This window comes from Eulemur rufifrons, chromosome 16, assembly GCF_041146395.1.
Source record: "Eulemur rufifrons isolate Redbay chromosome 16, OSU_ERuf_1, whole genome shotgun sequence".
NCBI lineage: Eukaryota > Metazoa > Chordata > Mammalia > Primates > Lemuridae > Eulemur > Eulemur rufifrons.
In genome coordinates, this window is record NC_090998.1 from 87205419 (window position 1) to 87228738 (window position 23320).

Genomic DNA, 23320 nt, shown 5'->3' on the forward strand with positions numbered 1-23320 from the left:
GGGTGGGACCGATACGTTCCCCTCCACCACCCCCTTTCCACCTGGGAAAGACTGGGGAGATGTCCACTCAGGGAAGATCGGAGATCCTGAGGCCACCGAAGGGCCAGTGGGTGCGTCCTCCGCCCCCACTGCCCTTTCCCGGTTGGTTCCTCTCTCCAGATCTGATGGAGGAGAAGGAGCCTTGGCCCTGGCTGTCCCAGGAGAGGACCTGAAATTCCTCAGCTCTCTGCGGAGATTGCCAGCAAAGGCCTGATCCCCTGGGATGCTTTGAAGGAAACACACCAGGTGAGGATAGGTATGGGCAGGTGACCTGGGGGCACCATAAAATGTGTGTGTTTTGGAATGTTAGATTCCTCCCACCTCCCCACCCCCCTCCCGGGGCGCTCTGTATGGGTAGAGAGTGCATCTTTAAGAGACTCTGCTGACCCAGTTTCCGCTTCCAGGGCATGGACATTGTAGCCCCCAGGGGCACCCAGAAGGGAGAGCCCTGGGCACAAGTCAAGATGCCAGGGTTTCTTTTGGGCTAAGCTCTGCCACAAACTTGCTGTGTGACCTTAGGCTGTTCACTTTTGTGCAAGACTTTGTCCTCCATCCTGAAAATACCTGGCCAGCCCTTTGCCTCACTCCCTGTGCCCCTTACTTCCACCTCTGAGAAAGCCAAAGGCACACAGACTTGGATTTGAATCCAGCTCAGACACTGTGACCTTGAATGAGTTAGGGAACCTCTCTGAGCCTTAGTTGCCTGATCTGAAATAGGCATTAATTTGACCTAAAATGCAGAGTAGCTGTAAAGCAAGAGTGTTTAAACTTTGGGGTGCACTAGAACCACCTAGGGCACTTGTTTAAAATGCACACCCCCAGGCCTCACCCCCTGGAGAGTCTGACTGGGTAGACTGGGAAAGGGAAGTGGGAATCTGCAGTTTTTTAAGAGACAAAGTGTTGCTATGTTGCCCAGGCTGGAGTATAGTGGCTACTCACAGGCATGATAATAGAGCACTATAGCCTCGAACTCCTGGGCTCAAGTGATCCTCCTGCCTCAGCCTCCCCGAGTAGCTGGGACTACACTGTGCCTGGCTGGAATCTTCATTTTTATGAGCATCCCAGGAGGGTGTAATGCAGGGTTCTTGAAGTACGCTTTAAGCAACACTGCAGTAAGGACTAGAAATCACACATCAAATGCTTGGCAGAATACCTGGGTGCTTGGTAGGTGCTTAGTGTTTGCTGAGTGAATAAATGAATAGATGAGTGGATGGAAAACCTTATTTCCTTGGTCCTTGTCTGGCCTGGGGAAGCTGGGACTGGGGTCCAGTTGTGTGGCCAGCCAGTCATCTGGTTCTTCCCTCCCCCAGGCCCCACCTAGAGGGTCAGCCTTTGGATTGCAGGAGCTGCCCTGGCCTGACTCACCCAATATGGAGGACATGGCTGGGGATGCCCCATGTGAACACTTTGAGGCCAACGTGCTTACCCAGAGCAGCTGTCAAAACTGCTTCCACCCTGAGGAGGCCCACGGAGCAAGGCAGCAGGTGGGCCAGCTTTCCCAAGTGGTTGGAGTGGCTTGGGATGGGGAGTAGGCGATGGGCTGGGCCTGGCTGCGGCAGTGACTTGCAGGTGAACCCAGATGCTGGCCTTCCTCCCGGCTAGAGCCTCAGTTTTCCCATCTGTGCAATGCAGGGGTTGGACCATGTGAATGTTTCCCAATCTTCAGTCACTTGCCTCCTGCTTTTATGATTTTTATCATAGCCTCATCTAGTCTGCTACTTACTTTATTGTTCTTTAAATCAACGTCTTTTTCCCCTTCTGAAACAAAACTTTACTTCACCAACACAAATAGAAAACTAAGATTATGTTCTGTATATAGAAACTTTAAAAAAAAAAAAGAGACGAAAACACAAAACAGAAATGTCATTGAATTCTAACTTGAGAGTGTTATCTACAGGAGGCTTTGAGCCTGAGTCCTGCTGTCTCTTTGTCAAAAAGGGAGATTAGCCAGTGGTAGAGAGGCGTTAAATATACACCAGCACCGGCTGGAGACTTTCTTCTCGAAGTTATTGTCGGAGTGAAAGAGGAGTCCTAGTGTTACCCTGTGGTTGATGTGGTCTGTTGCTAAGCCCCTGTAGACATAATGCAGAGCACCTGGTACCACGCTACGAGAGCCGTGGGCCCGTGAACCTTTGAGGGCCCTTCCAGCCTTCACCTCCTATGGCTCCGTCATTCTCACTGGGGTCTGAAGCTCCTCCTGGGCCAGCTTTGTGCTGGGTTAGGCTCCAAGAGGTAGCCATTGTAAGGGGTTTGCTGCTCAGCTTTGGGGCCAGGCAGGCCGGACTTCCAGTCTGAGGTTTGCCATTACCTGCTGTGTGACCTTGGATCATTTAAGTTCTCTGGCTTCACTCTCTCTTGGGTAAAGTAGGGGCACCAGGCTTCTCACTCAGGGCATCTGGCCCTGCTTAGCCCAAGCCACCTGTGGCGAATTCAGTTCCTCTCTTCCCCTGACCAGAAAAGTAAACCTTGGAGATTCCTTTTTATCTGTCCTGATACCTCCCATAACAGCTCCCCTGTGCTCACCCCCAAGTTCAGGGAACAGACGCCTGAGAGTCCTGCGAGTCCATCTCCCATGCAAAGAACCTTCTCTCAGCAGGTGGGGAGATAGCAAGTGTGGAACAGGAGGAGAACTTGCATTCAGAAAGGTCTGAGTTCTAGTCTTAGTCCTGCCATTTCCCAGCTGGGACCTTGGGGCAGCTTATGTATCCATAGTTGTTAAATAGATGCTTAAAATGTGCCAGGCATTATGCTAGATGTTGGGGAAATATTGATAAATCAGACAGACACAACCCTGGCTTCACAGGGCTTGTACTCCAGCAAGAGAAATGGAGAGTAAGAAAGTAGTCATGCAAATGCTTATGAAGTCATGGTTGTGATAAATGCCATAAAGGAACAGCAAGTAGCATTGGAATAAACAATAGGACATCAAGGACAGTGTCTCCATGGAAATGACATTTCATTTGCTTGGTAAATGCTGTGTAGGCATTAGCATTAGTCAGTGAAGAGGAGCGAACCAAAGGCCCTGAGGCATAAAGAAGGAGGTGCATTGGAGGAGAGGTCAGGGAGAGGCAGGGGCAGAGGAGCTATGGGACAGGATGGAAAATGGGTGGGCCTGGGTCTCACCAGCCTTGTGTGGCTTTGTGGACATGCTGAGGGTTGGGGTTCTATTGTGAGAGCCATGGGAGCCTCTGAAGATTTTAAACATGGGAAGACGTGATCTGATTTGCATTGTTTAAAGTCACTCTGATTGCTGGGCAGAGAATGGAGAGCAGGGTGGTGAAAGCGAATCAGGGTGACCAGCCAGGAAAAAGTACAAGTACTCATTCGTGCCAGAGATGACGAGGGCTTTGAGACAGAGACTCACAGACACATTTCAGAAGTAATTGAGTCAGAGAATCTGGGGGATTCAGGGGTGTGGGAGGGGAGAAACCACAACTGACTCTTGTTTCTCCAGCAGGGTACTGGGGATGGGTCCAGCTGGAGTTGTTTGGGGCCTGGTGTGAGGTACCCACAGGACATGTGGAGATGAGGGGAGGTTAGAGGACACAGCGGGTAGAGCTCGGGGGACTGGAGATAGAGGCTTGCAAGTCACCAGGATCTGGCACCGACCAGGGTCTTGCTCTTGGAGGAGGGTGTGAAGTGAGACAAGAGGCCTGGGTGGAGGCCGGGGAATCAGCATTTAAATGCAGGCCCAGGAGGCAGAGACAGCAAGGGGACAGAGGACTAGCCAGAGGGTTGGAGGCAAACCCAGAGTGTACCCCACTCCCCAGAGGCCAAGGCCAGGGACGGTTTCAAGATCAGAGACGGGCACTGGTGTCAAATCTTTCACTTTCTTGAGTTTGCAGTTGCTCTGATGCTGCAGAACTCCAGGGTTGTGAAACTCCTCCAAGTTCTGCAAATGCATGAGGGGTGACTGTCATGCCCCTGAGCCAGGCCCTGGGACCCAACTCTGGGCAGGAGACAATTCCCTGCGTAGCACATGTGATAGTAAACAACTGGCCCTCAGCCCCAGACAATGGCAACTGTCTCCTCTGGACCCTTCCATCTGCCTCCCTGCCCACCGCTGCCGCCACTCTGGACCCCATTCCGTGGCGCTGCGTGGTCGGGTATTGAAGGAACAGGTGGATTCTTCCCGCTGCCTGGTGCTGCTGCCGAGGTGGGGGTCTCCCACTCTCCCCATCTCTCTTTCACAGCAGGCCTCCAGCGAACCGAGTGTAGCCGTAGCCGGTTTTTCCTCCAGGGATTCTGGAACTTTGGCCCTATTTATCCCTAAGCTTTAGGTCAAGAGATTTCAGACATATGGAGTCAAAAAATCTGTATGTTGAGAAAGCGTCCCCAGCCTTCTTGGGCTGTGCGGTTCCCAGCCCGTCCCTAGTTACACTGGCACAGACTCATCTCTTGGGCCTGACGAAGGCGTCTCCTGGAGCTCAGCGAAGAAACAGGGTTGGCTCCAGTGCTGTATCTTCAGGCAGAAATGCCCGCAGGTCCCCAGGTGTCCCCGCCCGCCAGGCATGATCAGCTCTTGACCAACTGATCATGCAAATGCCTGGGAGCTCCAGCTTCCCTCAGCCTCTGGGCTCTGGTGCCTGTCCCTGCTCCAGTCTCGGCCAACTCTCCTGCCGGCTGGGGGAAGGGAGGTCAACCACGGGGCTCACAGCCCCGAACAGAGGCAGGAGGGTCCCGCAGTGTGCTGGGCACCACAGCCCCTTTACAATGTATTCTTGCTTGTATTTAACGTTATTCTGCCATTTAATATTTATAGAATTCTATTTTGTGTTCTTTCATTATATATTATATTTAAGACGTGCAGACTCTGTTGAAAGCCCTTTACAAACACTAACTCACGGAGGTGGGGCCCTCAGCGTGCTGGCTTCGTGGGTGAGATAACTGAGGCACACAGAGGAGTCACGTGGCCAAGGTCTTGGTCGCACTTCCTCCTCCATTTCAGAGAGGAGAAAACAAGGCTCAGAAAGGGGAAGCCACCAAGCGAGGTCACCCTGGGGAAGTGGAGGAGCCAACATGGGGCCCGAGGTCTGTCTGAGGCCAGAGCCTGTGCTGACCTGCCACACGGGACCCAGAGCTGGGGACTGACGGCTGGGCCTGCTCATGTGGGCGGTGGGTGGTGATGGGGGCTGGGTGAAGGCAGGGACGAGGTGCCATCGTCAGGCTGGGGGCCCTGCCAGGCCTGGCTGGTCTGGGACCCCTTGGTGATGCCTGGCGAGCCACTCCCTCCTGACTCATGCTGTGCCATCCCCTGGGTGGCCAAGGCGCCAGGCCCGGCTGTGGATCTGACACCTCCGGCTGCCGAGCTCTGATCAGAATCTGGCTGCAGGGCCTGGAGCGAAACTGAACCCAGATGGGCTCCGCTGGCCTGGATGTCATGGCAGACACCCAGGCCTCACTCCTTGGCACTGCCCGGTCCCCACTGGTGGCCTTCTTGGAACATGGAGAGCCTGTGCCCACCCTGGGGTGCTGCCCATGCTGCGGCCTCAGCCCTGAGCTCTGGGCTTGGAGTCCCCAGGGAGCCCATGCCCAGGCTCCTGCCTGCCCCAGCTCTCAGGTGAGCGGCTGGGATCAGGTTCCTGCGGTTTCATGTCCTGCATTGTTCTTGGCTGGGCCCGGCTTATGAAACTGTAATGAGGGGCCCCTGCTTCGGAAGCCGGCCCCTCTAAGGTTTCCGCTGCCTCTGCTGCCGCCGCCACCACGGCCCGGAGTCGGGGCCTGGGAGGGCGGCAGCGTGGGGGCCTGAGCCGGAGCCCCCCGGGGACGAGGGTGCTGACAGCAGACAGCCGCCACTGCCGGAGCCCGCTGCCCAGGTAACCCGAGAGGAGGCGGGGCGCAGGGTGCCATGGCCGCCGTCTCCCACCACCGGGGAGGGCCCTGCCATTCCTGGGAGGTGGGGAGAGATGGGGGGGCCTTCCTGGAGGGGAGCAGCCGTTCCCCCTGGGTGAGCCCAGCACCAGCCTTCGCAGGTGTGGCCTTGCCGAGGACAGGAGGGAGAGAGGAGTGGACGGCCAGCTCCAGGCCCCCACCCCCACCCTGGGGCCATGAGCCTCCAGTCCTGGAGCACCCCCGGCCTGTCCCTTAGTGGCGCAAACCTCTTCTTTCCTCCAAGGTCTTGTTTTCCTGTCTCCTCCTCTGTCAGACTACCTCTTCCCCCAGACCTCTCCCTGCTCTCAGGCCATATTGATCCTCCCCCGTCACCCCTGTCTTCTGCTACAAAAGACCCTTTGGGTCCTTCTACGTGCTTCTCATTCCCAAGCACAAAGTCACACACACACTCATAAGTGAACTTGCATGCGCTTATGCAAACATATGCATGGGTGCACCCGCCGGGCCTGCAGACATGCACGCACACGTGCACACATGTTCTCAATACCATGTGCACACACGTGTCCCAGACACACAGGCCTTCGTGCACACACATACCTGTACTGAGGCCCACATGTGTACACACATGCCCGTGCATGCACACACACCAGTACCTTTGCCAGCCCCCAGCTTGGATCCCAAGGGACGCTTGCCGCCTGATGGGCAGCTCTCCTTGAGGAGTATGAGATCCAGGAGGAGACGCCTGAGACTCCCACACCGCCCGGGGCCGGGAGGGGCTGTGCAGGAGGAGGGGAGCCCCCACGTGGGTGCTGAGCTGCCTCCTCTCTCCAACTCTGGCCCAGGAGCTCAGGAGCCCTTCAAGTGCCGAAGTGCCCTACTGCGACCTGCCCCGATGCCCACCTGCTCCTGAGGACCCACTCAGCACCTCAATCTCCGGCTGCCAGTCTGTGGGGGACCTGGGCCTCAGGCCGGGGCCCAAGAGGTGGGTAGAGCCCCAGGGCCCAGGGAAGGGCTCCCTGGGTAGGACACCCTCACTCTCCCCCCAACACACACCCCTTCCCATCTGTCTGTGGTGGCTCTGGCACGGGTCACGTGGTCAGTCCATGCAGCCTGGGCGTGGGCGGACAGTAGGCATGCTTCTCAGGCCACTGGGAGAACTCGGGTCAGACTGTGCCTGCTTGCGCTTGGGGCGCTAAGCCTGCCCTCCCTGACCCTGGCTCTCTGTCCCAGTGGCCCTGCCCACTCCGTAATTCCCCAAGACCTAGCTCAGCTTTGCTCTAGGGCATGTGGTAGCTGTGTGCCCACCCTGCAGTGGGCATGGCCCGCAGCCTGCTCACATTTCCTGGTTCCCTTTGCACAGCTTTAAAAGATTAAACAGTCCCTGCACCCAGGGGCCCCTGCTGTCACCCACCTACCTGGGTGGGCACTGCTTCAGACCCTAGGACTCCTTCCACCTTCAGGCGTGAACTAAAGTTCCCCTTTAGGATCATGGTACCTTGGGAGACCATGACCTGAGAGTCTAGAAACCTGGGTCCTAGCTTCAGATTCATCTCTGATGAGCTGCAGGACCTTGGGCAACTTACTCTGTCTTTCTATGCCTCAGTTTCCCTGTTTGTAAAATAAGAGGGGTTGAATCAAAACAGCATTGCTTTGGAAACATATGCTCCTCACAGGTAGACATTTTTTTTTTTAAAAAAACCACAGCTTTGCTATCAAATGTTTCAGAAAGTTTGGGATAAATGAAATTGAATAGCTTTCCTGCAGGACTTGTCAGAGCCTTTAGTTTGCAGGCATGCATTGTAGCTTTTGGGTGAGGAAGACAGAGAAATATGTAGTATGTCCCAAACTTATTTGACTACAGAACTCTTTTAGGATCATCACCCATTACCATCCTCTAGACCAATCTGTGGGTCACTGTTTGGGGATCCTGCCAGCTCTAAGCCTCTTTGAGCCTGTGGCTTCTCTAAAGCAGGGCTTTCTCTGCCCAACTCGCTGGGCATTCAGGCTGGTGACTCTGTCATGGCTCTTGGAGCCCTGTTGCCTTTCACATCCCCCAATTAGCCAAGCACGAGTCTGTCTTACTGAGCTTGGGGTTCTCACTCCTTCAGTTACAGAGGGTTGGGGCTGGGGCAGTAGTCCTGGTTCACGACACAGCTCTGCCTTTTCCTACCTCTGTGACCTTGGTCAGTCTCTTGACCTCTCTGAGCTGTAGTTTCTTCATCTGTACAATGGGAATCATTATGCTTACTTCAAAGGGAGGCTGTTGTAGCTCTATGGGGCAGCTCATATAAACAGCCTAGCACATACCTGTAATTCCGGCACTCTGGCAGGCCAAGGTGGGAGGATCCCTTGAAGCCAGGAGTTTAGACTAGTCTGGGCAACATAGTGAGACCCCGTCTCTACAAAAAAGAAAAAAATTAGCCAGGCATGGTGGTGCTCACCTATAGTCCCAGCAACTCAGGAGGCTGAGGCAGGAGGATCACTTGAGCCCAGGAGTTCAAGGCTGCAGTGAGCTTTGATCATGCCACTGCATTCCAGCCTGGGTGACAGAGTGAGACTTTGTTTCTAAAAAAAAATAAAATAAAAGCCTAGCACAGAGACAGCCTGGGTGTTGGCGCTGTCTTCCACACTGACATATGGACTCCAGGCCCCGAGTGAGTGAGCGAGTGTACTTGGGTGGGGTGGGGGTGTCACTCCTCTAGTTCCCCATTACGTTTTGGGAAAAAGTCATAGGTCTGTCTCCTCTCCCAGGAGCCTAGCCCCATCAGCAGGGCTCCCCAAAGAGGGCCCCACAGCCACCCCCAGAAACAGGAGCTGGGAGCTCGAGGCGGTGCCCTATCTGGAGGACCTGACCTCCTCCCCATGTGGCAGCTGCAACGAGGGCCCCGACTCTGACACCAGCTCCAGCCCTGACTGCGACACCCCTGATGGTACCAGCGACGCGTCCTCTGTGGTGAGCTGGGGGCGGGAGATGGGGGGACAAGAGCAGACCACTCCTCCGTCCCCAGCCCCGGGTTCTGCCGAGACCTCCAGATGAGGGCTGAGCCTCTCACACCAGGGAATGGGGGCGAGGTCCTCTGGACCGTTAGCCGGCACCGCAGGCCACCCTGAGCAACACCTGGAGGGGCAGGGGCTAGCCCAGGGTGGGCTGGGAGTCTGGCTGTGGAAAGATGGAGAAAGGAGTTTCAGTGGACCGGGAGAATCGGCAGCGGGCTCAGGCTGCCAAAACTCTCAGGTCACAGAAGCCCGGAGTGTGGGCCGTGGTGGCCAGAGCAAGGATGGGACTGGGCCCCTGGGCCCTGCCCTGGTCACACGCTGCTGTGCCCCGTGACCAGCCCTGGCGTAGATTTCCAAGGGACACAGAAAAGGAAGCAGGCTGAGGTGGGGGTGTGTCTTGCAAGGACTTGTGGGGGCATTTAGCCAGGAAGAGAGAAGACCCGGGAGCCTTTCCTCGAGTGTTCACACTTGGAAGGGCAGCCGGGGGCAGAAGGGGCAGGTCCGTCCTGTGAGACCTCTGCAAAGGAAAGTGACAGGGAAGTGAGGGGCCTCAGACTAAAACACCGGAGCCCGCACACCCACCGCGTGGCCCGCACTGGGCACTGTGCTGTGGCCTCAGCGAAGACCCGGCCCAGGGAGAGACTGTTACGGCCCCTGCGGGGCTGAGGCTTAGAGAGGGGAAGCGGCTTACCTGAGGCCGCTGTCTGGGAAGTGGTGCAGCTAGGATTTGAACCCGGTACTCTCTGGCCCCTGGGGGTGTGTCACAGGCACATGCTGGGCATACGGCGAATGCTCTTCCAGTGTCAGCTCCCTTCCCTTCCTTCTACTCCTCTCACACTTGGAGTGTGGCTCCTGGGGCCTTTCTTCTCCCCCAAACCCACTTTTTCCTCCCGTTCTCTGGCAGGAGTGGGACACCGTCAAGAGGCGGGAGGAGACCCCCAGCGGGGACAAGCTCACCACGATGATCCCGCGGAGGCCGCAGGAGGGGCCCAGAGCTGACAGTGCCCAAAGGGCTCCACCTGTCCCCACCAGGTCCCCTGCGGGAGGAGACACTGCAGCCCAGAGAAAGGAGGGTGAGTCCTTCTGCCAGTCAGTCCCGTGACTATGGGTGGGGTGATGGCCTGGGACCCCCCACATGGCCATCTCCCTGGCTCCCAGAGGAGGGCCCTCTGGACAGATGACGGCGTGCTAGCCGAGCAGACGGCCCGGGCGAAGGGTTGGAGGTGGGCCTACGCGGTGTCCTGCAGGCACTGCTGGAGCATCGATGGGGGCGTACAGTTGAGCCACACGGCGCCAGGCCTCAGGAGCCTAATCAGGGAGTTTGGACGTTCTTCTCTAAGTAGCAGGGAGCCACAGAAGGTTTTTTAGGAGGGGAGTCATGTAATTTAACCTGAGCCTTAGGAAGTTCACTAGGGCAAAGGTGGAAAGGATGGACTGGAGCAGGGCGAGGCTGAAGGACGAGAGCAGTCAAGAGACCCCTGTGCGACCGGTTCAGACAGGAATGACTGGCTGACGCTAAATCCCTGGGTGAGCTTTTCGGGGAACAGGATATTCACAACCTCAAAGTGTCACCCCTCAGATTATGTGTTGATTATAGAGGAAAAAGGCACCCTTGGGATGGGAGATCTGGCAGGCACCGCCTTAACCAAGCGGTCACATCCCCAGAGTGGGACAAACTGGCATCAGACCCCCCCCCCATGTGCTACACCGGGTGGACACGGCATCCCTTCCCTTCCAAGCCGTCCTGCTGAAAGGGCACTGGCCGCCTCTAACCCAAACAGAACATCGGACAGCCCGAGAGCGGAAGCCGTTCTGCAACATAACTGGGCGCCTCATGAGAGACGGGAAGGGCTGGGGAGCTGTTTCCAATTAAACGAGGCTACGGAGACAAGGAAGTGGAGAGCCGTGTGTGACCCTGGTGGCATTCCAGACAGAAGACAGAGCTATGAGCAGCATTACTGGGCCAACTGGGGCATTCTGAATATGGACTGTATGTTAGATAGTAGTATCGTATCACTGTGCCATTTCCTGAGCATGACAATGGCACCGCGAGCGGGGAGGTGTCTGGATGGCTTCAATTGCCTCTCACGTGGGTCAACAAGATAGTGAGGGGCAGGTAGATGGGAGGGCAGAGATATGGTGGATGGATGGATGGACAGACAGACAGAGCAAATGAGACAAGAGACAAACTTAGGAACTGGTGACTGCGGGAAGGAGAGCCATACGGATGGTGGCCATACCGTTGCTGCCACCCCTCCTAGTGCATTGCAGTCACGCAGGTGACAGAGGGAGAAACCTGGATTAGGGCCATGGGCGTTGGGTGAGGAGGGGACAGAGAGGAGAGAGCTTTCGGAAGCGGACTTGATGGGATTCGAGACGGAGGACACACAGCTGCAGCCCCTGGCCCAGGTGTCCGCGTGGCTGGCCGTGCACTTCGTTGAGAGCGGAGGGCAGGGGCGGGGATGTGCCTAGGGCTGGCCACGCTGGATTTGAGCGCCCCAAGGAAGAGGTTTCAGGCTGTGGATGCTCAGCGAAGGGTCAGGGCAGGGGCTGGAGCACGGGGGAGGTGCTCAGCGACTGACTTACTGCCCCCAGTTGATCGTGGCTGAGGAGACGAGATGGTGATGAGAACAGCAGCAGCGTCTACAGCAATGCCTCACTCTCCCGGATATGCCGGGCATGTGCTGAGTTAGTGCCTTGCACAGGCTCGCTCTGGATGCCCCTGACCCCTCTGTCCTTCCTCACTGGCCACTCCCTCTCGCTCACCTTTGCTGACACCTCCTCTGCCCCACCTTTATTTTTTATTTTTTGAGGCAGAGTTTTGCTCTGTTGCCCAGGCTAGAGTGCAGTGACATCATCATAGATCACTACAACCTCAAACTCCTGGGCTCAAGGGATCCTCCTGCCTTAGCCTCCCGAGTATCTGGGACTACAGGTGCACACCACGAAGCCTGGCTAACTTTTCTATTTTTAGTAGAGATGGGGTCTCGCTTTTGCTCAGGCTGGACTTGAACTCTTAAGCTCAAGCAATCCTCCCGCCTCAGCCTCCCAGAGTGCCAGGATTACAGGCTGAGCCACCGCGCCCGGCCCTCTGCTCCACTTTTAAATATCGGACGCCCTGGAGCCCAGTCCTGGGCCCTTTCTGTTCTCATCCTGCACACCTGGCTGCTTGGCCTACAGTACTATCTGGAAGAAGCTGGTGACTCCTGAGTCCCCACTCCTCTCCTTGATTTCTTCCCTGAACAGCAGCTCTTCTCCACAACCCTACTCTCCACTGGGTGTGTGGTGGCCTCTCCAGCTCCATGCAACATGCCTGTGTCACCCACTAAGCGGTGCCAGCCTCTGTCCAGTGCTGGAGAAACAGCAGCAAACAAGACAGGCAAGGCCCCACCCTTATGGAGCCGACAACCGGAAGGCGGACAGAAAAGCACATTTAAAATAGATTGGAGGCCGGGTACGGTGGCTCATGCCTGTAATCCTGACCAACAGTGAGACCTTGCCTCTACAAAAAAATAGAAAAATTAGTCAGGAATGGTGGCGCATGCCTGTAGTCCCAGCTTTTCAGGAGGCTAAGGTGGGAGGATCGCCTGAGCCTAGGAGTTTGAGGTTGCAGTGAGCTATGATGATGCCACTGCACTCCAGCCTGGGCAACAGAGTGAGACTCTGTTTCAAAAAAAAAAAAAAAAAAAACTCAGAGCGTGGTAACTGCCACTTGGAGAATCAGCACGGGGCTGTGAGCGTGACTGGTGGGACAGGGGGTGGGGGGGCCTTTCTGGGGTGGGTGAGATCTGAGTGGCCAGAGGGAGTCGGCAGGGCAGAGGCCGTAAAGCATGGACAGAAGTGGGGGTCCGAGGAGTGGAAAGAGGCTGGAGCGTGGGAGCAGGTGGAACATGGGAGAGCGCGGAGAGGAGGCTGGTGCAGGGGCGACCTGCAACTTGATCCCCCTCCAAACTGGTTTTGATGTCACCGGCTGGCCGGTGGGTCAGGCCCCAAATCTTAAGTGATCCCAGTTCCCCTTTCCTCACTCTTTAAGTCATCGGTAGTTCCCATTAGCGCCTTGTCCAAAACACACCCCAAATCTGTCCCCTTCTTGCCATCTTCACGACAACTCCTGGCCAAGCCACCGCTGATTGGGATTCTTGCCAGAGCCTCCTCCGGGTCTCCTGTTTCTGCCTCCGTCCCCCTCGGGCCATTCTCCCCACATTGTTTCAAAATATTAATCAGATCTTGTCCCCCGCCCCGCCTGAATCAGGCCCAGGGAAGAGGGTGTGTGGAAAGAAGTAACAACACTAGGGAACCAGATGCCTCCCCAGGGTGCGAATGGTCTGACGGGCCAGGCAGGATTTCTTACTTGCTCTTAAACACGCTGAGCCCCGGGTGGAGGAACCTCCTATGTGACCCACTTGATCAGAGGCGGTCACCACTGCCCACCTGGTGGCAGGTCCCTGAATTGCAGGCCGGGGGCCAGGGCCCAGGGGAATTAGCCAGCTCTGTGACACCGGGATTCTTGACACCTCTCTCTCCAGGCACCTCCCAGTTTGCACAGCTCTCTCCACGGGGCGGGCTGTGCAGAGCCCGGCTGGCTCAGGGACAGGACACAGAATGCCCAGAGACATCTGGAGGGCCTACTGTGTGCCCACTAAGGGGCTGCAGGAATGAAGTCAGATCCTGGGTGGGCCAGGCTCAGAGGAGGCTTGAGATGGTGGGAAACAGAAGTTTCTGGGGCCGAGGTTCCAAGGCAGCCTCTGCTCCCTGGGAGTGGTGGCAAATGCCATCTCGGCGAGCACACATGCCCAGTGGGCGGGAGGCTCCAGGACGAGGCGGGAGGCAGAGCTGGAGCACGCAGCACCGTGTGCACCGGGCACCCACAGCAGCTGAGCGCTCTTCCACACCCCGCAGCTGGGAGGGAAAAGGCGAGGCCCTACCCTAGGGCCTTGCTGGGGAGTGAGCAGTTAAATCATGAGACGGACAGGGTGAAGGAGATGGATGGGGAAGGCCTCTCTGAGCAGAGACCCCAAGTCCAAGAGGAGCCAGCCAGGCAAGGAGGGAAGAGGCAGGAACAAAGGCCCTGGGGAGGGGAGCTGTCTGTGCCATCTGAGGAACTGCAAGGAGAGTAAGTGGGGGAAGGGGCTGTGGGGGTGCTGAGGCCGGGCGGGGTGGGAGCAGAGACCAGACCCTGCAGAGCCCTGCCAGCCCCGGGAAATCCTGGATTTATTTCAGTTGCACTTTGGAGCCCCTGAAGTTTTTTGGTTTTTTAAAAAACTTTTTGTTTTGTTTTGTTTTGTTTGAGACAGTCTCCCTCTGTTGCCCGGGCTAGAGTGCAGTGGCATCATCATGGCTCACTGCACCCTCAAACTCCTGGGCTCAAGTGATCCTCCTGCCTCAGCCTCCCGAGTAGGTGGGACTACAGGTGTGCACCACCATGCCCGGCTAATTTTTCTATTTTTTTTGTAGAGACAGGGTCTCACTCTTGCTCAGGCTGGTCTTGAACTCCTGACCTCAAGTGATCCTCCTGCCTAGGCCTCTCAGAGTGCTAGGATTATAGGTGTGAGCCACCTCACCTGGCCAAAACTTTTTGTTTTGAAATAATCTAAGATTTATAGAAGAATTGCAAAGATCACACAGAGAGTTTCCATTGTACTCCTCACCCAGGTTCCCCTAATCTTAACATCATATATAACCGAGTACAATGACCAAAATTAAGAAACTAGCACTGGTCCAACACTATTAACCAAGCTATAGACTATTGGAATTCACCAGATTTTCCACTAATACTCTTTTCTCTTTTAGGATCCAATCCAGGGTCCCACATTGCATATAGTCACCCTTCTCTGTGTCCTCCAATCTGTGACAGGTTTCCTGTCTCTCCTTGTCTTCCCCTGAAGAGTTGTGAGCAGGGTGATCTGATCACCTTTGCCCTTGGAAAGGGTCACCCTGAATGGAACGATGACATGGGGACAGAGCACACATTTTGGGGGGCTACTGCAACCACCCAGTGGAGAAATGACGGTGGCCTGGATTAGGGAGCGGGGTGGAGATGCGAGAGGCAGGTGGATACGACATGTATTTTAGGATGGCCGTGAGGGATCAGCCCAGCAGGCAACAACAGCACAAATTTTGAGTGTGCCGCATGCTCAGATCTGTGCCAGGTGCTGGAAACTCAGACTTCAGGGACACCAGCTCAGAGGCTACAAAAGGGATAGAGAGGATCTTGATGCATGGATCTTACGTATGTATGCAGGCAGTTGTGGCTTCTTCACTTCGCTCCTGAAGCAGCAGCCCAGGGACATGCATGTAGCTGGTGGCCAACACCTACTCAGTGACTGAGGGATTGAGGGGGGTGGAGGGTGACACTGAGGTCACAGTGACCCCATGATGGGCTAGGAGTTGTGAAGGGGTCCCTGTTGAGGGCAGTTACAGTAATCCCTTGGGCCAGTGCTTCTGAAACTGTAAGTTGCATGCATATCACGCAGAGGTGTCCTCAGTGGGACCTGAGATTCTACGCTTAGCAAATTCCCAGCTGCTGGCTCACAAGAGGTTGTCCATCCCTTTGTCCATCCCACGCTCATGGCAGCCCTGGGAGGAACCTCTGTGGCAGGAGCACCTGGGTACAGGAGGATTCTGGGGCTGATACATGAAGAAGGCTCATTAGCAGAAATCTAGGGAATTTCTCAGAATCTGACAGCAGGAAGTGGAACTGCGAAGGGAGAGTGGTTAGGTAGCCATGCTGGGTCCACCTCTCCCACTCTGGGGTCACACGGGCTATTGTCAAAACTGCTGTCCACGAGATTGCTTCTTTTCTGACTTGTCCATGGACCCCAGACTATGTGGTCGTCCAGCTCTGGAACCCACCTCCTATTGACTGAGTCAGTCTGGGTCTCAGTTTCAAATTCCTGACCTGAGCTCAAGACCGGCATCCCAGATCTTGTCTAATCAGCATTAGAGAGCTGGAGTCACTTGGTATGGACAGTGAGACCTCTAAGAAGAGGGTATGGAGTCTGCCCTAATCATTGGTCCCAGGGGACAAAGGAAGGTCGCATGTGAAAGCGGCCTGGACCCCTCCGCTTACCTCAAACCTTCCTCTTCTCTCTCCAGACGATGGCGGTGGGAGCCGGAGCGCAGGACAGCACTGGGCGAAGCTCCGTGGAGAAAGCGGGTACTCCTCCTTGGAGAGGCACCGGGCGGCACTGACCGGGGCTTCCTCCATGACACCACAGAGTGGGCCTCAAAGTGCCACCCCCCAGGCTTCCTCTGCCCAGAGGGACATTGCCCAGGCGGTCTCCACACAACGCGGTACCCCCCGAGCTTCCTCTCCTGCCCGAATCACCCAAAGGGAAAACCCCAGGACATCATCCACCCAACAGGACACCCCCAAGGCCTCTCAGTACACCCCCAGAGCTTCCTCTCCCTCAAGAATCACCCAACGGGACAACCCCAGAACCTTATCCACCCAACGAAACAATTCTCAACTTTCCTCTCCCCCCAGAGTGACCCAGCAAGACAACCCCAGAACCTCTTCTACCCAACAGGACAACCCCCAAACTTCTTTTCCTGCTTGTACTTCCAAGCAGGAAAACCCAAGAGCATCCTATGCCCAATGGGACAATCCCAGATCCTCTTCTCCCAACAGAACCACCCAACGGGAAAACCCCAGAACCTTCTGTGCCCAACGGGACAATCCCAGATCCTCTTCTCCCAACAGAACCACCCAACGGGAAAACCCCAGAACGTCCTGTGCCCAACGGGACAATCCCAGATCCTCTTCTCCCAACAGAACCACCCAACGGGAAAACCCCAGAACCTTCTGTGCCCAACAGGACAATCCCAGATCCTCTTCTCCCAACAGAACCACCCAATGGGAAAACCTCAGAATGTCCTGTGCCCAAAGGGACAATCCTAGATCCTCTTCTCCCAACAGAACCACCCAACGGGAAAACCCCAGAACATCCTGTGCCCAACGGGACAATCCCAGATCCTCTTCTCCCAACAGAAACACCCAACGGGAAAACCCCAGAACCTTCTGTGCCCAACGGGACAATCCCAGATCCTCTTCTCCCAACAGAAACACCCAACGGGAAAACCCCAGAACCTTCTGTGCCCAACGGGACAATCCCAGATCCTCTTCTCCCAACAGAAACACCCAACGGGAAAACCCCAGAACCTTCTGTGCCCAACGGGACAATCCCAGATCCTCTTCTCCCAACAGAACCACCCAACGGGAAAACCCCAGAACATCCTGTGCCCAAAGGGACAATCCCAGATCCTCTTCTCCCAACCGAACCACCCAACGGGAAAACCTGAGAATGTCCTGTGCCCAAAGGGACAATCCTAGATCCTCTTCTCCCAACAGAACCACCCAATGGGAAAACTCCAGAAAATCCTGTGCCCAAAGGGACAATCCCAGAGCCTCTTCTCCCAACAGAACCACCCAACGAGAAAACTCCAGAACATCCTGTGCCCAACGGGAAAATCCCAGTGAATCGTCTCCCAACAGAGCCACCCAACGGGAAAATTCCAGAACATCCTGTGCCCAACGGGACAATCCCAGAGCCTCCTCTTCCAACAGAACTGCTCAACAGGACAACTCTAGAACTTCTTGCATCCAAAAGAACACCCCCAGATCCTCTTCTACCCAACGAGACAACCCTAAAACCTCTTATACCAAATGGGATACCCTCAGAACCGCTTGTACCCAAAGGGACAACCCACGTGCCTCTTCCTTTAAACGGGACAACGCTAGAACCTCCTCTCCTCAATGCTATACCCAAAAGGACAATCCCAGACCATCATCTCCCCATCGCTCTGCTCAACGAAACAATCCCAGGCCTTCCTCTCCCCACCGTACTAACAAAGACATCCCCTGGGCCTCCTTCCCCCTCCGGCCAACTCAGAGTGATGGCCCTCGAACCTCTTCGCCATCTCGCTCTAAGCAAAGCGAGATTCCCTGGGCATCCATTGCCCTCCGACCAACCCAAAGTGACAGGCCTCAAACCTCATCTACCACTAGACCAGCCTGGTGTGACCCACCCCAGTCATCTGGCCCCACTCAGCACAACTCGCTGTCCCGGGCCACGTCTTCCTCCCACAACCCAGGCCAGCAGAGTGCCTCACGAACTTCTTCACCTCTGCACCCCACTCCCTGGGCTGCTCCTCAGACCTCTCCTGAGCCCTCCCAGCCTCCATGTGCTGTGTGCATTGGGCACCGGGATGCCCCTCGAGCCTCTTCGCCTCCTCGTTATTTGCAACATGACCCCTTCCCCTTCTTCCCAGAACCCCGTGCACCTGAGAGTGAATCACCCCACCACGACCCCCCCTATGTACCACCTGCTGTGTGCATTGGACACCGGGATGCCCCCCGGGCATCCTCACCCCCCCGCCACACCCAGTTTGACCCCTTCCCCTTCCTCCCAGATACATCAGATACCTCTGAGAACCACTCCCCCCAACATGAACCTCCCCAGTTCCCCCCACCTGTGTGCATTGGGTACCGAGATGCACCCCGGGCCTCCTCGCCACCACGCCAGGCCCCAGAGCCCTCCCTCCTGTTCCAGGATCTCCCCAGGGCCAGCACTGAGAGCCTGGTCCCTTCCACGGACTCTCTGCACGACCCCCCCCACATCCCAACCCCTGTATGCATTGGGCACCGGGATGCACCCTCCTTCTCGTCCCCACCACGCCAGGCTCCTGAGCCCTCCCTCTTGTTCCAGGACCACCCTGGAACTAGTATGGAGAGCCTGGCCCCCTCCACGGACTCTCTGCATGGCTCCCCGGTGCTGATCCCCCAAGTGTGCATCGGGCACCGGGATGCACCTCGAGCCTCCTCCCCGCCCCGCCACCCGCCCAGCGACCTAGCGCTCCTGGCACCCTCACCTCCACCAGGGAGCTCCGGGGGCTCCCGGGGCTCAGCATCCCCTGGGGAGACCAGGCACAACTTGGAGAGGGAGGAGTACACTGTGTTGGCTGACCTGCCGCCACCCAGGAGGCTGGCCCAGAGGGAACCAGGGCCCCAGGCGCAGTGCAGCAACGGGGGCCGCACCCGCAGCCCAGGCCGTGCAGAGGTGGAGCGCCTCTTCGGGCAAGAGCGCAGGTGAGCCCAGGGCGGGGTCACCCACGTGGGCTGGGGAGGAGGCTTGGCTCAGAGTTAGGTTGCCAGAAGAAAGCGTTCAAATCCCCCTGCCCTGCCGTTTACTGGCTGTGCAATCTTGGGCAAGTCACTACACCTGTCTGTTTCTGCATATGAAGAGGTTTTTTTGAGGATCAAATGATGCTGTGTGTAGCTTAGTGGTTAAGAGCCAAGACTGGAGTCAGGCAGGCTGAGTTCAAATCCTGGGTAAAAGCCACTTCCCAACCTGTGTGACCTGGTAAAGTGATTTACCCTAACTGAGCCTCAGTTTCCTCATCTGTAAAATGGGGGAGAACCTTACCACATTAATTTAAATGAAGTTGAACTCTCAAACTCTTTGTTTGATCCAGACTCATAGGTTTATTTTGTTTTTCTTTCTTCCTTGCACAAGGGAGAAGAATATGCCCACGATTGTTTTCTGTGTTAGCAAAGAAAACTCACGGGTCCCTACACGGTTCAGAAAACAGAGATGTTGATTTAAAATGTATGGCCAGAGCCACATATTTTAAATAGAACTCACAGAATTACAGCCTTTTTGATGTTAAATGTTACTCTCTGGGGACACAATGACAACACCTGAAGTCCAGTTGCCGTGTGAGTCTCCTTAGTTAGCAGTACACACCACTGAAGGGGAAACGTTTCCTCCTGATCCTCCTGAGATTTCTTTCCCCAGCAGTTCCAGCCTGGAGTTGTCAAGGACTAGACCTAGTTAGGGTCAAGAGAACAACAAAAAGTGGTCTGAAAGTCTCAAAACTTTCAGTGTATAATTCAGTGAATTTGAGTATATTTACCAAGTGGCACAACCATCACCATGATCACATTTTAGAATATTTCCCTCACCCTAAAGGGCTATGTAATATTTAGTATCTAAAATTCCTCTCTTTGCCACTGTTCTCTTAGATTTGAATCTACATGAGAAACTTTATCTCTTATTCTTCAAGTTTCCTTTTCCAGTAAGCTTGATCCATTTCATATCCAGGTGACAACTATGTAGTCCCAGTGCTAGTATAATTCTTTCTTTGGCCTTTTTAAAAATACACGTTTTTTTAGAGCAATCTTAGGTTCACGGCAAAATTGAGCAGAAAACAGAGTTCCACGCCCACCGTCTGCCACTATCAATATCCCACACTAGAGTGGTACGTCTGTTACAATCCGGGAACCTACACTGACAAATCACCCTAAACCCAAAGTCCATGGCTGACATTAGGGTTCATTCTTGGTGTTGTACACGCTGTGGGTTTGAACGAATGTGTGACAAGCATCCACCACTGTAGTATCATAGGGAGTAGTGTCACTGCCTGTAAGTCCTCCGTGTCTTCCACCTTTTTTTTTTTTTTTTAAATAATTTAAAGAGGTTTATTCTGAGCCAAATTTGAGGACCATGGCCGGGAACCACGCCCAAGGGGTCTTGAGCGAGTGGACTCCTCAACTTTTTTATGGTTATTATTTTCAGCCTGATGTCAGTTTGCATACCTTTGTCTAATCTGATCACTCAGCAGGGACACTAAGGTTTTTAAACCAAAGTGAATTTTTTTCTTTCTATCTTCCCCCCAGGATAACTTTTAGACAAGATCGGGCATGTTCCGGGTTGTATGGCCGTAGACAATAAGTTGTAGAGAGATAAAGTGTTTATAATAGAAATCAGGAATATGTTTACACTTTTATGAACCATTTAATTGTTTACATCTCCAGATTTCATTCTACTGTCTTTGAAGTAGATTATTTACCTTTTAATCAAGGTTTTATAACTCCACTAATTAAATTTTTTCCTCTTACATGGCATTTTTCCAAGTAGAAACCATTTGTCCTCTAAAGATGAAATATTTAAAACTATTAAAATATCTGTGTAAGGGACAGACTGGAATTTGCTGTCCTTGCGGACTGGTGGGTGTCTTTTCTCCCATTTATTCAGCTGACATGTATTTATTGAGCATCTACTGTGTCCGAGCATTGTTCTGAACCTGGAAAATTGTCTTAAAGGGCTACCACATCAAAGTATTAGGAGTTTTAGCTTGATGTCTCAATTTTTTTTCCTTAGATGCCTTTGGAATCTCTTATCTTAGCGTCATATAAACCTTCCGTGATCTCTTGAATTCAAAACAGAGCCGTCTTTGGACTTGCTAGACTTGATGGCTTTGGTCCTTTAATTCTCTCTGGAGGTTGAAGAACCCATCTAAGCTTCCAAAGGAAACATGTTTCCTTTGTCATCCCTGACACAGCCACACCAACCCTCAGGAACAGGTGGCCCGAGGAGACACTGTTGCTTCAGCATCAGAAAAGCGGGGTCTCCGTTGCGGTCTCGGGAGGTTCCTGAGTCCCTCACGCCTATCTCTCAATTCCGCATGGGGGAGAAAAGGAAGGAGCAGTCTCAGCAGGAATGCTCACCGAGCAAGCTGGAGTTTGTAAGGAAAGTGCATCCGTTCGAAAGAGACGCCCATGTGCCTTGCCCACTGCACCGAGTGTTTCCGCCATTTCCCATCCCCCCCAGTAGGGAGGAGCTTCCCACCCAGTCATGTCTGGGGCTTCTGCTTCACAAGGCTCCTACACCCAGCTCTGGGGGAAACTCACTCTAAGGCCTCAGCTCTCACCGAGCAAGGAAACTCACTCATCAAGTTCCATTAAAAATTGAACCTGCTCAGGAGACCTCAAGCTTAGAAACACTCCAGGGAAATTTGGTTCCTCTCCGAATCAGCTGCTAAGAACTGCTGAAAACTCAAATTACTGTACTTTATGGATCTGATTCTAATGACATTGGCAAAAGCCATAAGACAACACAAACCCCAATCCCATACTTTTTACTCTTCAAAGCCTCTGCGTGGTCCCAACACGGTCCCTTAGCTGCAGGCAGACGACAGAGCGCGGGTCGCGCCCCTGGAGGCCTGTGCCGCGCTTCCTCTTACCTGGGCTCTCCGCCGGGTCCAGGGGCATCTTTTTCAAGCTTCTCCTCCCGATTTGGTTCGGCCACCAGAGACACGGCTCCACTTGCCAACTGAGCTGAAGTCAGACTCGCAAACTCCATGGAAATAAATATTCACGGAGTAGTTGGGTCTTTTGTTGTGGCACCCTTAGGTATGGGAGGGGAGACTCTGTTTAGTCTTCCCACCTTGCAAGGGAGGCGTCATGTTAAATGCTAATCACTGTGGCTCCCAAAGACTACCTGGGACTAGCGACTCTGTACACAGGTTAGAGATCATCTTTGTCAGATGCGGCAACAATGCCTGAAGTCCGGGTGTCTTAGAAGTGACATTTGCCTGGACGGTTTATGTTGGCCTTTCTGCAGTTGTCAGGGAGGAGAGAACGTTTCTTCCTTCTGATCTTGCTGAGAGCTCTTTTGCCAACAGCTAGGACAGCCTGGACTTTCAAAGGCCAAGTGCTGGAATTCTGTTAGCACCAGGGGGAATAAAGGCAGAGAAATCCAAAATGTACAATATGGACAGGAAAAGGGCAGAAAGAATGGACGGTGAGGGCACGTGACATTCGGCTGCTCTCGTCCCCACCGCATGGGTTGTGGGGTCAGATCATACGTACAAGAGCTTGGTGCCTGGAGCATAGGAAGTGCTCAATAAACATTTGCTGTAATGATGATGTGTGCACTGTGCCTGGTACACAGTAGGTGCTCAATAAATCATAATTCCCACAAGGACCAGTCTAACCTTATCTGGGCTGCTTGGGGTGGTGGTAGCAGGAAGTACTGAGACAGGAGGCAGCCATGGCAACCAAGGCCAGGCCCCCCACACTGCCTTCACTCGCCCCTTTTCTCAGACCATCTTCACAACAGCCTCAGGAGGCAGAATACGGCCGTGTTGATCAACCCCCATTTTTCAGAAGGGGAAACTGAGGCCAGCCCTCGCTAAGGGCACTTCAGTGAGCTTGCAGTGGGTCCCTGGATCTCCTACATCTCCTCCCGGGGGGTGGCGGGAGTGGAGCGGCTCGGGTGCTGGGAGTGGGACAGTCCCAAAGGCCCTCAGAGGAGCGGCTGCATTTGCTCATAGGAAGTCCGAGGCACCGGGGGCCTTCCAGGCCCGGGACGAGGGACCGTTGCAGCGGCCCAGCCAAGGTCAGAGCCAACCTCTCCGAAGACAGTCCAGCCCTGCCCCCAGCAAGCAGGTGAGCACCGCCCCGCAGCCCCGACACCCCAAGGGGCAGCCACTGCTTCTCCCCTCCCCCTAGGTGCCAGGCAAGGGTCCTGGGCAGGGAGGTCCTCTATGAACATGTCAGAGCCCCAGTCATGGGTGTCCCCCTCTCCAGCTCACCCCTCTCCCTAAGGGCCAGTAGCTCTTGGCAAAATATAAAGGACCCCAAATTAGTCCCTTGAAGACAGCCCCCCCA

The 23320-nt window shown here is 54.7% G+C and overlaps 1 protein-coding gene across 1 annotated transcript in view; it reads left to right on the forward strand.

Moving 5' to 3' along the window:
• The first annotated feature begins 1409 nt into the window (after nt 1-1409).
• Nucleotides 1410-23320, forward strand: part of TRIOBP (TRIO and F-actin binding protein) — a 56543-nt gene continuing 34632 nt past the window's right edge. Inside the window, exons 1-6 of the mRNA XM_069491801.1 lie at nt 1410-1523; nt 6714-6853; nt 8623-8824; nt 9773-9941; nt 15964-18955; nt 22984-23098. Of these exons, the coding sequence (XP_069347902.1) occupies nt 1410-1523; nt 6714-6853; nt 8623-8824; nt 9773-9941; nt 15964-18955; nt 22984-23098 (3732 nt within the window). The remainder of the gene's footprint in view (nt 1524-6713; nt 6854-8622; nt 8825-9772; nt 9942-15963; nt 18956-22983; nt 23099-23320) is intronic.